Source organism: Maniola jurtina, chromosome 1 (assembly GCF_905333055.1).
Source record: "Maniola jurtina chromosome 1, ilManJurt1.1, whole genome shotgun sequence".
In the NCBI taxonomy this organism is placed as follows: Eukaryota; Metazoa; Arthropoda; class Insecta; order Lepidoptera; family Nymphalidae; genus Maniola; species Maniola jurtina.
In genome coordinates, this window is record NC_060029.1 from 3003834 (window position 1) to 3021348 (window position 17515).

General features: G+C 35.9%; 1 protein-coding gene across 2 annotated transcripts; it reads left to right on the forward strand.

Annotated features, from left to right (window-relative positions):
• The first annotated feature begins 3989 nt into the window (after nt 1-3989).
• On the forward strand, nt 3990-13848 carry LOC123866128. Of its 2 annotated transcripts, none has more exons than XM_045907494.1 (3): nt 3990-4345; nt 4804-5836; nt 13648-13848. In XM_045907494.1, exons 1-2 carry the CDS (start codon nt 4216-4218, stop codon nt 5820-5822), a joined length of 1149 nt encoding a protein of 382 aa, XP_045763450.1. In that variant the 5' UTR covers nt 3990-4215; the 3' UTR covers nt 5823-5836; nt 13648-13848. The 2 variants fall into 2 exon arrangements, with proteins under 2 accessions (XP_045763450.1, XP_045763442.1); XM_045907486.1 differs by lacking the exon at nt 13648-13848 and adding an exon at nt 7642-8183.
• The last annotated feature ends 3667 nt before the right edge of the window (nt 13849-17515 follow it).

The window sequence follows — 17515 nt, forward strand, 5'->3', positions numbered from 1 at the left end:
ATCAGGTAACCTTCTAGCTTTTAGCAACAAGTTGGGATATCAATAAATGCATTTTAACAGTAGACATATTATAGAAACTAATATCTATGCCTGTGGTTTTTCAGATTTCTGTTAAAATATTCGGTTTCAAAGTTACGCGGTCTTAAAAATTCATATACAAATCTTTGAGCTTCTGTAATTTTGAAACTACATATTCTTAGAAAAATTTAAACACCACAGGCACAGATATTAGTTTCTAGAATATGTCTGCAAAATTTCATGGACTTTGGTTGCTTAATTATTCAAATGAAATTGAAACTACGATTGTATGGAGTAAGTGGCGGAGAGAGCCCTGTTAACTTCTTAGTACACCGGATCGCTCCGGGCCTCCAAACTCCAACCCCCCTTCCCCTCTTACCCCCCTTCGCCCACCCACTAACTACTCAATCCGCTCCGATAATTCATATAATATATTCGACAATCATTTCGGTAGGTACATTGATAAACTATTGGATCCTTGATATCGATATGTATTGAAGAGGGTATGGACCACGGAATTCTAAATAAGGTATTTAATAGAAATAGTATCTCTAAAAGTATGAGACCGCTCATCGCCGATTTTGAGCAACTCATATTAACTTCTTGGTACTTACTCTTTTACTTCCAAGTCCGTCCCTGTCCGGGAAGTACACTAGCTCTAGTCACTCTCTACTACGCCAAGTCGCAGTATGCTATTTGCGATCACCGGGCCTCCGAACTCCAACCCCCCCTTCCCCTCTTCCTCCCCTGCGCCCACCCACCAACTACTCAATCCGCTCCGATAATTCATATATTCGACAATCATTTCAGTAGGTACGATGATAAACTGTTGGATGCTTCATATTGATACGTATTGTAGAGATACCCTCTTCAACCACAGAACTCTAAATAAGATATCTAATAGAAATGCGTCGCTGATTTTGAGCAACATACGAAATGCACAAAAATAATTCTAAAGCACCATATCTAGATAGCAGATAAAGCGGCTGGCGGGAAGTGACTGGATGAGTAAGGCTGAGGACCGGGTGTGGTGGCGCTCTATAGGGAAGGCCTATGTCCAGCTGTGGACTTCCACAGGCTGATGATGATGATGATGATGATGATATCTATAGCATCCAAAGCCATGCACTTAAATTAAACTGTAACGATAAGCTAATAAGAATACTTTTACAATAAGGTGCAATGATGGTTCACTGGCAATACTGCCTCGAGGTGCGGCGATAATCTTGCACTTCTATACTTGTTTTGATTTCTGTGGTGTGGACCTGTTATCAAAGCAATGCGACCAAGTAATGCGATGTAACCCATTAGGATTTTTATTGATTTTTTTATGTTCATGAAAAAAAATTTAAATCATTTGTTAAGTTACTTAAATGCTAACTGTCCCTAATACTTATTAGGACCCTAATACGTATTGTTTCGCTGCTTATAATTATTTTAATTAGCCAAGTAGGTAAGGTATCAAAGTAGCGAAAAAAATTAAGTAAATTTAAATCGTAAGATTTCGTACCTATGTAGTTATTCAGTCATAAACTAAAAAAACGATTGCACCAGAGATTAAAGTCAACGCGGAGGGAGATCGTAAAAACTAGTGTTTGTATAAAAAATTTCAAAAACAGATCACCTAATTTCCGGCACCTAGATACATACCTATTACATGTAGGTTACCTAGGTAGATTCATCGTGTGCCTAGACTCTAGAGGCACATAAATATCTAATTATATTAATTACTAGGCATACATAGAATAATTTCCGCGGGGATTAACGATTAATTACCATAAAAATGATCACTGAATCTATAATACTCGTATTAGTACCTAGAAAAGTTTTTTGCACATCACTAAATATTCAGAATGGCAGTTAAAATGTCATTAAACTCTACGCACCCAAGTTTCCCAGTGAATGTTATTTGCAGGTGTATTCGATTTCTTAATAAAATTTAATAGCTAGGATATAAATAAAACGATGATTTAAATTATCATTATTTATTCATTCCATGCTTGGTTGATACTACTATAATATACCTGATATTATTTGTATTTGGTTAGAACAACTTAGGTATATTGCAAGCAAAAGTCGACATTTTCAGATTACCGGTGAATTTTCATGCTCAATAATATTTCTAAAAGTTTAAAATCGTTTTCAAATAAAATTATTATTCACTAACTTTTTTTTCTATTTTTTTTTTATTTTTAATTATTGTAAGTATATTTTTTATTATCTAGCAGTAAAACTTAATGAAACCTAATGAAAAATGAATAAAACTTAATGGCACGAATTTTCGACAATTTTTATATTATAAATGCGGGCAATTATTTATTACGATTGATATAATATATCAACATATCAATATAATATATCTAAAATCCTTTTTTTTTTGGAGTTAATACAAAATATTTATACTAAACTAAATATTTAAATCCTAAACTAGGTATCTATCATTCTTCAACTAGGTATAAGTACAAAAATTAAGTAGATATTTTTGATGAATCAACGTAGACGACAGACAATCATGTCGTGCCAATTACATTACATTTAGGAACAGGAGACCCATCTCTAATATTATGAGCTAGCACGCGGCAGTGTATGCTTTAATTAATGAAGTTACTTCATAAAAGTAGGTTCCGTACCCATATTCCGTGCGACGAAAACAAATTTACTCGCGCAGCTCTCACCTTGTGGCTAATGTTGCTTGAATTCAAAGTGCGGAGTCAATTACAAAGCTACTGGTACGGCCTCAACAGTAAGAGCATACGTGAAAATGTTAGATTCACGTGTTCGTCGGGTACGATCGCAGACATGAGTTTATACCTGCTTAAACTTTAAATATTGGTTTAAATTAAGCGTAGTGTGGAGAGCTAGCACATTGGACCTACGATGCAAGCCTAGCGGTCGTGGAAAATAGCTGAATAAAAATCGCGGTGGACTGGGTTTGGTTATTTGGTTCCGTTAGGTCTTCAACTTGTAACCAAAGGGCGCCAACGGAACTCTTTTACTAAGCCTCCGCTGTCCATCCATCTGCCAGCGGGCTGTATTTAATGAACCGTAATAGGTAAGGACATGAAATTTTCACAGATTCTGTATTTCTGTTGCCGATATAATAAAAAATAATAAAAACCAAGATGGTGAATAACAAAATGGCCGCCATACAAATTAAAAAAAAAGTACATAGTGTTGTACTGTCTTGTAGGGTGGTAACCTTGCACTTAACCGGTTTTTTAAGTTTTATTTACTGTCTAGCCATTATGTCTGAAGTCTGCTATGTTCTTCACTGCAAACTCGTGTTTGAATTTGGCCCTGAGAAACTCGGCAAAGGGATCGTTGCCATGGTAACGCTTTAGACTCTGGTGGGTCTGAAATTAACAAGCCTTATTGATTATAAAGATCAAAATATTCGAAACTGCCACCTTTATTGTTATTATATTATACTCGTAGCCATCTCGTAGCTTTGTTAGAAATTCTGTTTGTAAATATTAACTTGGACTTTGCTAACTGAAGAATAGCTTCCTAATTAAATTTATAACTAGCTGATACCCGCAACTTCGTTCCCGTGGATATAGGTTTTATAAATCTCGTAGGAACTCTCTAATTTTCCGGGTTAAAAGTAGCCTTTGTCCTTCCCCGGTATGCAAGCTACCCCTGTATAAAATCAAAATTGGTTAAACGGGTGGGTCGTGAAAAGCTTACAGACTAACAGACAACTTATCAGTGAAATAATTATTGAAATCGGACAAGTAGTTTCTGAGATTACCTCCTACTTACAAACTTTACCTCTTTATAAAATTATTGTACCTATACCATAATAGGTTGTATAAAAGTAATATTATAGATACAAAGCCACTTACTCTTCTCATAGTATTTCCCTATAGGTACCGAAGGTGACTCCGTCATTTCCTTATTTTCTTGTTTATTATGATAATAAGGTATTATGCTTCACAAGCTTCATTCGACGCGATTTGGGGTTTACTTATTGTAGCAACACTTTCTACCCACCGGCCTTCACGTTATTTGTAGTAGGGAAAAAAACAAATTTACGTATGGTATCACTATTGTGTCCGCCATCTTGTATACATCCCTGCCTCGACTCATTAACATTTTCGTGCTCGAGGCCTTCGCACGCAAACTTATTTTTCAAAATTTATATTATAATATTAAGGTTTTTGAAGCAGTTTATCAGGATTATAAAGAAGTTTCATCATGGGAAAGCGGAAAGCAGAGGAAAGAGAGGCAAAAATTAGGAAGAAAATAAGAAAACTGGAAAAGAAATTGGCACCAACAAGAAGACGTATAATGCGTTTACCTTCCAGCTCAAGTGACGAAAACAACGGTAAGTACCATTCGCAATAATTGCGCCATTAGACAATACTATGATGCGAGACTCCGCTTTGGGTTTTCTCCTTCATTTTTACGCCTTTATGAATATGATGCGAGACTCCGCTATGGGTTTACTCCTTCATAATTGCGCCATTACACAATAATATGATGCGAGACTCCGCTATGGGTTTACTCCTTCATAATTACGTCATTACACAATAATATGATGCGAGACTCCGCTATGGGTTTACTCCTTCATAATTACGCCTTTTATGAATGCTAGGATGCGAGATTCCACCTTGGATTTGCTCCATATTTAAGCTTTACAAGCTAGATTTTTAGACTGAACAGACTTACTTTATTTACTTACCCACTTTATAATAATTTTTATTTTTCATTGGAAGTGGGTACCCACCTTACTTTTGGTTTTAACAAAAGAAGAAATAAAAAACGTTTCGTACGTTTTTTCAGATGTCAATCAGTCGGAGAATGACGCATTATGTGATCCTTTGTCGGTGTATTTTGACACCACGGCCGTACGTGACGATGAACGTCCAGACATCATGTCAGCGACGGCATTACCTGGAACAGCTGTCGAAACGACAGTTTTGCAAGACAGTGGTGCCGATTCTGCAGTCCCAGGTCCGGAGGGAAGTACTGACCCTGAACTAGATGGTTCAATTCTTTCATTGTTGGGTGACGCCCCTGAGAATAATAGTGAATTAGGACTACCTATACATAAGGATATTGCCACTAGGTGGCAAGAGATTTTGCAGAAGGGTTTAAAAGAAGACATTAAAAAAGACTTAATCAAATTATATCCTATACCCAATAATTTAGAAATATTGATACCGCCAATCCTAAATCCCGAGGTAAAGGCAGCATTAACAGAGCCTCTAGTAAAACGGGATTTTGCTATATTTCACAGACAGAAGCAGACCGGGATAGCATTGTCTGCTCTTGGCAAATCGGTAGACTCGATAGTAAACGACCCCGATAAAAATTTACAAAATATTGAGATAAAATCAGCCTTATTAAGACCGATTAGCGATGCCTGTCGCATTTTATGCGACTTATACCAACTTGAGACCAAGAGGAGAAGAACTCATATAATAAATTCAATAAATAATAAGATGAAAGACATAGTTATGGACACAGTGCCAGGAAAGTATCTTTTTGGTGACAATATATCAGAAAAGCTCAAGACAGCCCAGGGTATTAATAGATCTGGGCAGATTTTAAAGGTCATACCAAATAAAACACCCTTCTCTAATTCAAACAAGAATACAATGACGGCTACACCTAGCAATGTTAAGTCTTTAAACCAGAGGACCCCATATCGGAAAACAGCTGCACGTTCTTATATGGGGAAACAACGACTGCAGGATCGTGCAGCACCAGCAACGGTGGCAACAAGCAGCCGCCAGCGACACTACCGCCGCAGCCCGCCGCCGCCGCCCCCTCGACGTCAGAGACAGCAGCGCTATTGAACAGTAACGACAAGGTACGTTATGCAGGGCGATTGTCTTGCTTCTCTCAACAGTGGGAAAATATAACTAGCGACCCGCTTATATTAAGCTGGCTAGACGGTTATGAAATTCCTTTTATGTCTACGCCTAGTCGTGGTGATATACCCTATACTATTTCACATTCAAATCAGGAATTACTGGAATTTAATAAATGTATACAAAAATTATTGAATATCAATGCCATTTCGGAATGTAATCATGAGAAAGAGGAATTCATCTCTAGTGTTTTTTTAGTGCCCAAACCTAATGGAGAGAAACGGTTTATTTTGAATTTAAAATGTTTAAATAAGTTTATTAAAACAGAACATTTTAAATTAGAAGATTATCGTACTGCAACCAAAATTATGTTTCCAGGTTGTTTCATGGCTTCTATTGACCTGAAAGATGCCTATTACTTATTGCCAATTCATGTATCATATAGAAAATATTTAAAGTTCAAATTTAACGATACACTTTATGTATATAATTGTTTACCGTTCGGGCTGGCGACGGCGCCTTATGTTTTTACAAAATTATTAAAACCAGTAATGGAGTACTTTAGGTCAAATAATATACTAACAGTTATTTATTTAGATGACATTATGATTTTTGGAAAATCATATTTAGAGTGCAATAAAAATATTTTATTTATTAAAAACACGCTCGAAAATCTGGGATTTATAATAAATTATGAAAAGAGTTGTTTAACACCTAAAAGAGAATGTAAATATTTAGGTTTTATATTTAACTCTCAAAAGATGGTATTAGAACTACCCGAAGAGAAGAGGCTTAAGATTCAAAAATTAATTTTGAAATTCTTAAATACAGAAATATGCAGTTTACGTGATTATGCTAGATTTGTTGGTATGTTGATATCAGTCTGCCCTGCTATAGATTATTCCTGGTTATATACCAAGCTTTTTGAAAGATTTAAATTTTTATGTTTAGTGGAAAATCCTTCATATGATCAGATTGTAAAACTCCCAGATACATTGCATGAGGATTTGTTATGGTGGTTAAGACACATTATGAACGATTATGCTAAAGTACGAACTCATCATTATGAGTGTGAAATATTCTCAGACGCCTCTCTTACGGGATGGGGAGCATACTGTAATAAGAATAAAGTCTATGGTTTTTGGACCGAGGAGGAAAGAATGCAACATATAAACTTATTAGAACTTAAAGCAGCTTTCTTTGCTTTAAAGGTCTATGCTAAACATCTTACTAATACGGAGATTCTTTTACGTATAGATAATACTACAGCTATAGCATGTATTAATAAGATGGGTAGTGTACAGTATGCACACCTGGAAAAAATTACTCGTCAAATTTGGCAATGGTGTGAACATAGAAAGATTTTCATATTTGCATCATATATCAGCTCCAAAGACAATGTGGAAGCAGATGCAATGTCTAGAATGAAATTCCAAGAGACAGAATGGGAACTTGCAGACTATGCCTTTCAGGAAATTATTCTGTCACTAAAACAACCTAGCATTGATTTGTTTGCATCTAGAAATAATAAGAAATGTCCCATTTATGTTTCCTGGAAGCCAGATCCTGAAGCTTATGCAATTGATGCTTTCACATTGTCATGGACTCATCTAAATTTTTATGCTTTTCCTCCTTTTTCCATGGTATTAAAAATGATACGCAAAATTATAGATGATAAAGCTGAAGGTATTGTTGTAATACCGAATTGGAAAACACAGCCTTGGTATCCATTATATCAAAAAATTAAGATCTCTAAAGAAATATACTTTCGTCCAAATAAAGGATTGCTCGTATCTCCTTTCAGAATTCATCACAATCTGCACAGTTCACTAGAACTGATTGCCGTGAGATTGTCAGGGAGACACTACTAGGACGACAACTTTCCCCAAGATCTGTGGATATCATGTTAGCATCATTGACGGATAGTACATATAAGCAATATGATGGCTGTATTAGATCATGGATTAAGTATTGTGAGATTAATAACATATGCTATCATTCTGCATCTATTTCGGAAATAATACATTACCTTAGTCAACTTTTTGATCAGGGAGTACGGTATGGCACTATTAACTCTCATAAAGCAGCAATAAGTTTGTTAATGGGAAATCCCATAGATGATAATAGGATAAAGAGATTCATGAAGGGAGTATATAGGTTACGACCTCCCACACCTAAATATGATATAGTTTGGGAACCTAATATCGTTTTAAATTATTTAAGCCAATTCTGGCCCAACCATACATTAAGTTTAGAAGATTTGTCAAAGAAAACAGTCACGCTTATTGCTTTAGTAACGGCTCATCGTGTCCAGACCATCTCCCTTATCAAAATCAGTAATGTAGTTATAAACCAGGGTAGTGAAGTTATTATTAAAATACCGGATTTTATAAAGACTTCTGGACTTAAGGCTATCCTTGCCAACGATCCCCCGTCGATTTCCTACGTATGATATTATTGTTCTCATCTCTATCTGCCCTGGTTCGTGCATTCTCGGTTCCTAGATCGGTACATTTGTGATAACCAAATTTCAAATTGCTGTGATTGGCTGAATTTACCATGTTCTTGCTGCGACAGTGAGTTTGAGCCACTAGCGGAACAATGTTAGCCGGTCAGAAATGATTGCAATTAGTCAACCTGTTTGACGTCCGTGTTCTGTTTTCGATTACAAAAAAGAAAAAATTGTTGTTGCAATCATCAATTTTAGCAAATAGTGAAAGAGAGTCGGCCAATCAGAGGTCACAACTACCGTCACACTTTCTGTCACACTATGGCAGTAGGCATACCGAGTAATGAAAACAATTTTTCATTCTGTCTAGGTCGAAGTAGGGTTGCCACCTGGCTCTTTTTGATTTACAGGCTACCACCATCAAAAATACGGGGTTTAGATTTGAAGAAATTTGAAATTTTGAAGTATTTGAAGAATACATATATAGGCGGTGGTTCTCTCTGAAATGCATGGAAAGCCTATTTAGATATTTCAGTTTATTTATAAGTTTTGTATTTTTTCTCTGTATGTTGCCGTATCTTGATTGGTGAACTGTGTTTGCAATGTGGTTTTAAATAAAAGATTTATTTATTTAAATAGCTTTTAAAAACTCTTAGTGTTGTAAAGCAAAATGTTATACATTTCATGCATACAATCTTCTCATTTCAACTTAAAATTACATTTAATTTGTAATTCCACCTTCACAGTATCAATACTATGGCCGTAGCCAGGAATCGATTGCGGGAGAGGTTTTATTAGGGCCGGAACTGAATCCTGTCATGAGGAAAAAAACATTCGCTCAACTTTATGGGCTAATTACCTGGTTAGTGGAATTTCGCCTTTCAATTTGACAGTGAGATAAAATACAACAATAAAAAAGCGCGAGCGCAGTGAGCGTAAGTGTTTTTGGTTCAATACAGAAAAAATTAAAGTGAAAGGGAAACGAGTGTAGCCATAGCAAGATTTTATTTTTAAAGCTTCCTATCCATACTAATATTACGAATACGACAGTATATCTATTTGCCTATCTATTTGTTACCCTTTCACGGCCCATCTTCTTTACCAAAATTTTGGTACTTACTATTCAGAGGTAACTTGCATCCCAGACATTTTTTTAGGCGGCTTTTTAGCCCGGAAAATCCCCCACGGAATTTTTAAAAATCTAAATTCATGCAAACGAAATTGCGGGGTTTACACCAAGTAATAGAAATTCAAAGCGCGAGTGAAGTGAGCGCGAAATGTTTGATATATTTCCAAAAAAAAATTGGTAAGCAAATGCAAGAAATAGTGTAAGTATTATTTTAGGCTTAGGTTTTTGACGGCTTCCCAGGCGCAGTCGCCATTTCGAAATTTCTGGTCTGGTGGGAGGCTTCGGTCATGGCTAGTTATATGGTTAGTATGGCCCTAACGGCCAAGAAATTAGACTGCATCATCACTTACCACTAGAAAAGATTAAAGTCATGGGCTAACTTGTATAAAAAAAGGCTTACATCCTCAAACCAAGCCCCGCCGCCTTGGCTACGACCATGATCAATATCGAGTGGGTTTCGGCTACGCATTGCCGCAAAAGGAAAATATTCTTTCTACTGGACATAACGTCAGTGTTGGATTTCGCCAGCCAGCTCCTGCTGAATTTGTAAAAAACCGGCCAAGTACGAGTCAGACCCACGCACCGAGGGTTCCGTATTCGGGTATTTTTTCCGACATTTTACTCGAGAAATCAAAAACTGTTATGCATTAAAAAAATATGCATAAAAATAAATAAAAATCTGTTTAAGAATGAACAGGTAAAGCCCTTTCATATGATAACCCACTTGATATATGTAGTTATCTTACTTTGAAAATTGAAAATACTAATATTTGTTCATGAACACATGACAGACGGATAGAAGGACAAATGGACAGACGGACAGACGGAAAGACTGACAGACTGACAGACAACGAAGTGATCCTATAAGAGTTCTTTTTTGCTTTTGAGTTACGGAACCCTAAAAATATTTAGTTTTATTTGCCCCGTATTTTATTTTCATAATTACAGGTTTCTGTATCCTGAAATACGGGGTAACCAGTAAAATACGGGGCCTCTGGCAACCCTATTCGGAAAACACTGTCACATTCAATTTAATGTCAAATATTTTGTTTTCAATTACAGAAAGCTGCATCAATCATTATTACAATATTTTCTTTGTTGTGATTGGCTGAATTTTAGAGTTTCAGCCAATAAAGAGACTATTTGCCAACTAAACGTCATAACAATATAAATGCCAGAAAGTTTAACCAAATAAAACAAACTTAATGAGAACCTAGTGAGAATGCAAACGGCACACAATTTATAATACATATTATGTTAGTCGTATATAATAGATATTATAGTAGTCGTTCACTTTGGTAATAGTCAGATTGTCATCAGTTAAATTGATATTGGTCGATGTATCGTAAATTATTGTTTCGGTGACAAATATTTTTATTATCTATTTATCTTTGAACAGAATGGAATAGAATGAAATGGAATGGAATACAATGATAAATTTTTATTCCTGTAAACTTTTAGGTAAACTTCAAAGTGTTTTTGGATGGTCAGAAAAATTTACCACTGGTTCGGAATGCCGATCCTACGTTTTCTAGGGTTTCGTACCTCAAAATGAAAAACGGAACTCTTATAGGATCACTTTGTTGTCTATCTCTCTGTCTGTCGTGTGTGTCAAGAAAACCTCTAGGGTACTTCCCGTTGACTCAAAACCATGAAATTTGGCAGGTAACCTAAACTGCGTAATTTTGGGTAGTTTTTTTAATCGATAAAGAAAGTTTGCGACATTGTTCAATAAAAAATTTGGATTCCAACTCCTCAACCCTGATGTTGCAGGGGACCTGACTACTAAAGCTAATGGGATTTAAAAAGTGTCGATTATTAATTGATATTGAAGGTATCTATACCAAGTAAACACTTTGTCGTTGACCTCAACCCTGATGCTGTAAGAAATTGCATTCCTAAATCCTGGTGATCCCTCGGGATTTGAAAAGGATCATCCGTTTAAATATTCTTACGTGATACAGAAACAAGTTGCATCCCGGGGACGGGCTATTACGGAGAGGCAACTTTTGTTCTGGGAAATGAAAGGATCGGGATTTTTAAAAACCTAAATCCACGCGAGCGAAGCTGCGGGCATTAGCTAGTTGTAAATATATTTAGAAGCTACTATAAGATAATAGATAAGGTACTTATTTCCTTATATTTTTATTGTATGGCAGCGCGCGGTTTTAAATTATAAATTGCACGTCCTGTCCTTTTCTGTAATACATTTTTTTCTCAATATCTACCGCTTTATCTCATAGCAAGAGTCCGTAAGACATAATACAGTGAAAATAAGCAAAATATACAATTTTTGCAGTTTCCACGTCAGTACCTGTCGAATTTTTCTAACAGTGTAAGCAGCAGAGCTGAGTTTACCATCAAGTGTTGATATGTGGGTGTTCCATAGAAGCTTTGCATCTAACATTATACCGAGAAACACGGGGTTCTCCTTTATTTTCAACATATGATTATTTATCAATGAATTTATGTCATTTAAGGTCCTGGTATTGGGCAGTGTGAATTCAACACACTTAGATTTCTTTGCATTTGGAAGTAAATTGTTAGCAATAAATCAGAGAGTGACCTGTGATATGGCATTACATACTATAGTATACATTGTCAAAAATTATAATATTAAAGCTGTGCGTATTGCGTGAGGAATAGGTTGCAAGAGAGTTGCAACTTGCAGGGTTTGATGCATGCGCTATTGCCAGCAAACATGAGACATATTTTTATCTACAGGCAACGTCTGAGTAGGTAACGCATACGTCTAACGCAAGTTGAAATGTACCAGTGTATTTAGTTAGACCTATCGACAAGTTTGGAGTTGGGTGCAGTCTAAATGTGGCCCGTGTGTTTAGACTGTCAGTTTCTGTCAGTTTCACGTGTCGTCCCCCGCACTTCACCACCCCGCTTGCACAAATCGAGACAGCACGAAATTTTCAAGATTTCTGGGTGTAATTTCTGGTTTTCGTAGTTCCCACATAATTATAACAATATAAAATATATAACGATAATTTTTTTACTACATAATATTCATTAAATTTTCTAGGTCTGTGGTTTTTCCAAATTTCATTAAATTGCTTCGTTGTCTATAAAAACGAGCACAAAGTTGGGCCTTTTTTTAAAGAAAAATACAAATCTTTGAGCCCCTGTAATTTTAAAACTACATATTTTTAGAAAAATCTAAAACACCACAGACACAGATATTAGTTTCTAGACTATGTCTGCAAAATTTCATGGACTTTGGTTGCTTAATATTCAAATGAAATGGGAACTACGATTGTATGGAGTAAGTGACGGAGAGAGCTCTGTTAACATAAATCAACCTGTATTAAAACTCCCTTTCTTCACTCCCCGGCCTGAGATTTGTCCAGCGTTAAGCATCATTGCTTATTTGAATAAAACTGCACCTTTACGTGTAAATAACCAAGAACGATTATTCTTAAGTTATAAAAAACCTCATCAGGAGGTTTCCTCCCAGACTATAAGTCATTGGATAAAGTTTATTTTGGGTAAAAGTGGCGTTGATATATCGATTTTCAGCGCGCATAGCACTCGCCATGCATCTACTTCATCTGCCAATAGAATTGGAGTCAGTATTGAGGTAATAAAAAAGACAGCTGGTTGGAGTGAACAATCGGGAGTTTTTGCAAAATTCTATAATAAGGAGATTATTAACGATCAAAATTCATTTGCTCGATCCATTCTTACGAACAATAATAATAATTGTGACTAAATTAAGTAATCTGTTTGTAATGTAGTTATAAGAACTGAAACTTTACTTTATCATGGTTTTTTTTTGTGATTATAAAATCAATGATTATTCTTCTACTATAACTTCTATGAAGAAAATCAATAAAAATAATATATAATAAGATACTTTTTAGTGTGTCATTTTATACTACACAGGGTCCGTCTTACCTACCTATTTCTTCAATGTATTATTTTTACTATGAACAGCTATAAACATCTACAATAAGTAAACCCCAAATCGCTAGAATGAAGCTTGTGAAGCATAATTTATGATCAAACGAACTTACCTGTAAGTGAAGTTCGATCCAAATTATGCGAGCAAGCTTCATTCGACGCGATTTGGGAGAACCCACCCTAATCTAGTGATGATAAAATATAATACGCGTGGTCGTATTTGAAATAGACCCTCCCTATGCATATATATACCTACATACATCATGTAAAAATAATAACATCATAAATAGGTATTGCCCCAGGGTATTATTTTATTTCAGGTACCTAACTAGCTTTAAACCAATGAGTCGAGGCAGGGATGTATACAAGATGGCGGACACAATAGTGATACCATACGTAAATTTGTTTTTTTCCCTACTACAAATAACGTGAAGGCCGGTGGGTAGAAAGTGTTGCTACAATAAGTAAACCCCAAATCGCGTCGAATGAAGCTTGCTCGCATAATTTGGATCGAACTTCACTTACAGGTAAGTTCGTTTGATCATAAATTATTATAGGCTGATAGCGGCCGACCTTTGGAAGCCATGACCATCAAACGTATCAAGTTCGTTATGTAACCTCATCTCCGACATTGACGGGTTAGGGCATGCGCACACGATAAACAAATCCGACAATGTTATGATCAAGTACAGTATAATATTATGGTCATCATATTATTACCACAGTCTTGCTATGCTGTGATTTTATGGTTTGTAAGATTTGGTTGTTAGAAATTCTGATTTTTAGGGTTCGTGCTTAGAAGTGTGGGTCAAACTCGCGCACCGAGGGATCCGTACTCGGGTATTTTTTCCAATATTTTGCACGATAAATCAAAAACTATTATGCTTAAAAATAAGTAAAAATCTGTTTTAGAATGTACAGGCAACCCCCTTTTGTATGATATCCCACTTGGTACAGTTCTTACTTTGAAATTACTTGTTCATGAACACATTTTTTTGTGATATAATCACGAATTCACGTTTTTCGGATTTTTTCCTTTACTTGCGCTATATGACCTACCTACCTGTCAAATTTCATGATTCTAGGTCAACGGGAAGTACCCTATAGGTTTTCTTGACAGACACGACAGACGGACAGACAGACAGACAGACAACAAAGTAAGGGTTCTATAAGAGTTCCGTTCCGTTTATCTCTAACCCTAAAAATAATACAAGCTTACACCGTCAATAACAAATCATGTAATGCAGCATTAGAGGCGGGGTAAAAACACCCAATCACTTGAATCATGCTAGAACAATGCTATGCGTTAATTAAAATTGCTATTATAGGAGCCGCTCATTGTGCTGTGGTATGCATGAACAAAGAACATCTATTATAAGGCTGCTGATACACGCATTATAGCCGAATAGCTAACAAAATTAAGTGAGTTCATAACACATAAATATACTAATAGTTATATTTTATAGACTACCGCTTGGCTGCAATCATACTTGCTGGCAAGTGATGATGCGCGGGATGCCTAAGATGGAGGGCGCTTGCCTAGAAGAAGCCTAACCACTCTTGACTTGAAGGTACCCTAGAAAACTGATGCCGAAAGAGCGGTCCATATCCTAGCATGTAAGAAGTTTTAGTCCTTAATTTAAGGTCTCGATGGCCTACAGGTTACGTGGGTGGTCCCATGATGATGTGGCCTAGCTATGAATTAATAAAGAAAATTAAATGATTTAAGATGGCCGATTGCAATTTTTTTACCCAATAAATCTTTCTAAATTTTTTTACCACGCAAGCATAGCTTCTTTAGGAGTAGTAAATGATCAGATGTCGGGACTAACGGGGGATGATCCTTTGAAACTGCCCTGGCAATATGAACGGGGGTGTTAACGTAGAGTAGAAGATCTTTAGAGAGCTTACCTTGATGAGTAGACGCAAAATACGGTGCAGCATACTAATATTATTATGTCATAGCCTGTCGCATACTATGTCAGGCCTGTGCGGGTATCCGGGTCATTATGGGAATAGGTGCATGCAAAACTCCCCATTCCCAAAAATCTTAACTTGACAATGTTGGACTATCATACTATCATCCTATCGCCTAGAATAGACAAGGTTTAGTTGGATTCATGTACAGTGGTTGAAAAGGACTCTTATTTAGTTAAAAGGGTTTAACTAAATAAGAGTTGTTGATGTGCTATTCTTACATTAGTTATGCTTAAATAAAATACGTAAGTAATGGATACCTATTACAAAAAATAATCCTTACGTTTTCGTAAAAAGGACCACAACAACATTAGGTAAGTGTGATTATTACATGGGAACTTTCCATAAAATATCACGAATATAACCAAAGCAGAAACGACTCGTTATAAATTCATAGGTGTTGTTAAAATAAATTAATTATAATAGCATGGTGTTCGCGGAAGACATACTTTAAAGTGATTTATTATGTTAAGAAAAGTATTTATTTTCTTTCTTTCATTCAAATAATAATAATCATCATCCTTTAAGGGGCAAGCGACGGGTCTGCCCGCAAAATTCAAATTTTATTTGGTTTTTCGCAATTTGTAATCTAATATGTACGACCAAATACGCTTATGGCATTCTAGTTGCGACAATGGCAATATCATTTCCACGTGTTTATATAAAAACCTTTACTTGATAAGGAGCAGTTTAAGAAATTAGCTCTAGCATCGACTAATTAGTGAGTGACAATCGATACTAGAGCTAATTTCTTAAACTGGACCCTTTTACGTAAAGATTTTTTATAAAAAGGTAGGTAACTGTTATTGTCGCAAATAGAATGCCATGAGTTTACTTTGTCGTATTAGTTTACAAATTGCGAAAAACCAAATAAAATTTGAATTTCGCGGGCAGACCCGTCACATCCACCTTAATAGTATTCATCATCTCATTTTGAACTTTATATACTCATTATCTTAGTTAGAATAAGAGGATGCCATGCGTAGGTTTTTATCTGTGATCTTTACCATAGAGGCGTTAAACGAATTCATGGGTCAGCATAAAATTCTAATAATTTAAGTCATTTAAAATATGCAAATCTCTATTTTTTTCATCGTGACGTCAGACTCAAGAAGATTATAGGTAGGCTCTACAATATTTATGTACTACGCACTTTTTATAGGTAGATAGTAGGTACTACTTGTTTAATTTAAGCAACAAGTTTGGTATTTTACGATTTTTTTAATACATCATACCTATTACTGGAAGGCAAAACTTTTTGAAATTTCTAATATAAAGCAGCTGCGACTATAAAACTATAAAAGACCGACTCGCACTTGGCCGGTTTTTTTTTAAAGTCGGAAATGTTTAACCATGCCGCAATAGAGCAACGGACATCGACGTGATTTTTTTGCATGAGTACCTATCCATCTACCTAGTATCTACTTATAGTCCGAAAAATCTAATTCCCACGGGATTTTCAAAATCCTAAATCCACGATAACGAAGTCGCGAGCATAGTTTAAGAATAACAAGTGTTTAATTAAAAATTTATAACACCCCCGGCAAGTAAGGTTACAGTAACTAGAAAAGAGCTGATAACTTTCAAACGGCTGAATCGATTTTCTTGGATTATAGCTAAGAACGCTCGACCAAGCCACCTTTCAAACAAAAACAAACTAAATTAAAATCGGTTCATTAGTTTGCGAGCTACGATGCCACAGACAGATACACAGATAAAAAAAATTAACCCTAGTTTTATTCGTTAAAGAAATAGCGATAGAGGAAAATCTTGGGCCTATCGCCTAAATATCAAACAACGAAGCCCTGGCAAGAAATATGTGGCCACGTGTAAAAAAACGCCTCAGCATTATGCAATTGGTCGGCCTTTTTCAACGCTGACGTCAGCCGGCAGCTCCGGAGGTGGCAGGTTCATGGACAAAATACCAAGTTCACGTTTTCGACTAGCATCGACTATCGTATGCGGCCACCAGCTGTACCTACCTATTATACATAGTATTCATTATATCTACCTACTTCGTTTCCACTCGCTGCGTCGTAATTTTTCGTTGGGCACTCAAGTAGGTTCATCATTTATATTATAATCGAGACGCTCTCAATTGAAGTTTCGCTTACTAGTCTTCTTATTTTTATTTATGGCTTTTAGAACTACTAGACTTATCTTAAATCGTGATAAGTGAAAAAAGATGAAGAAAAGCTAAGTTAAAATAGA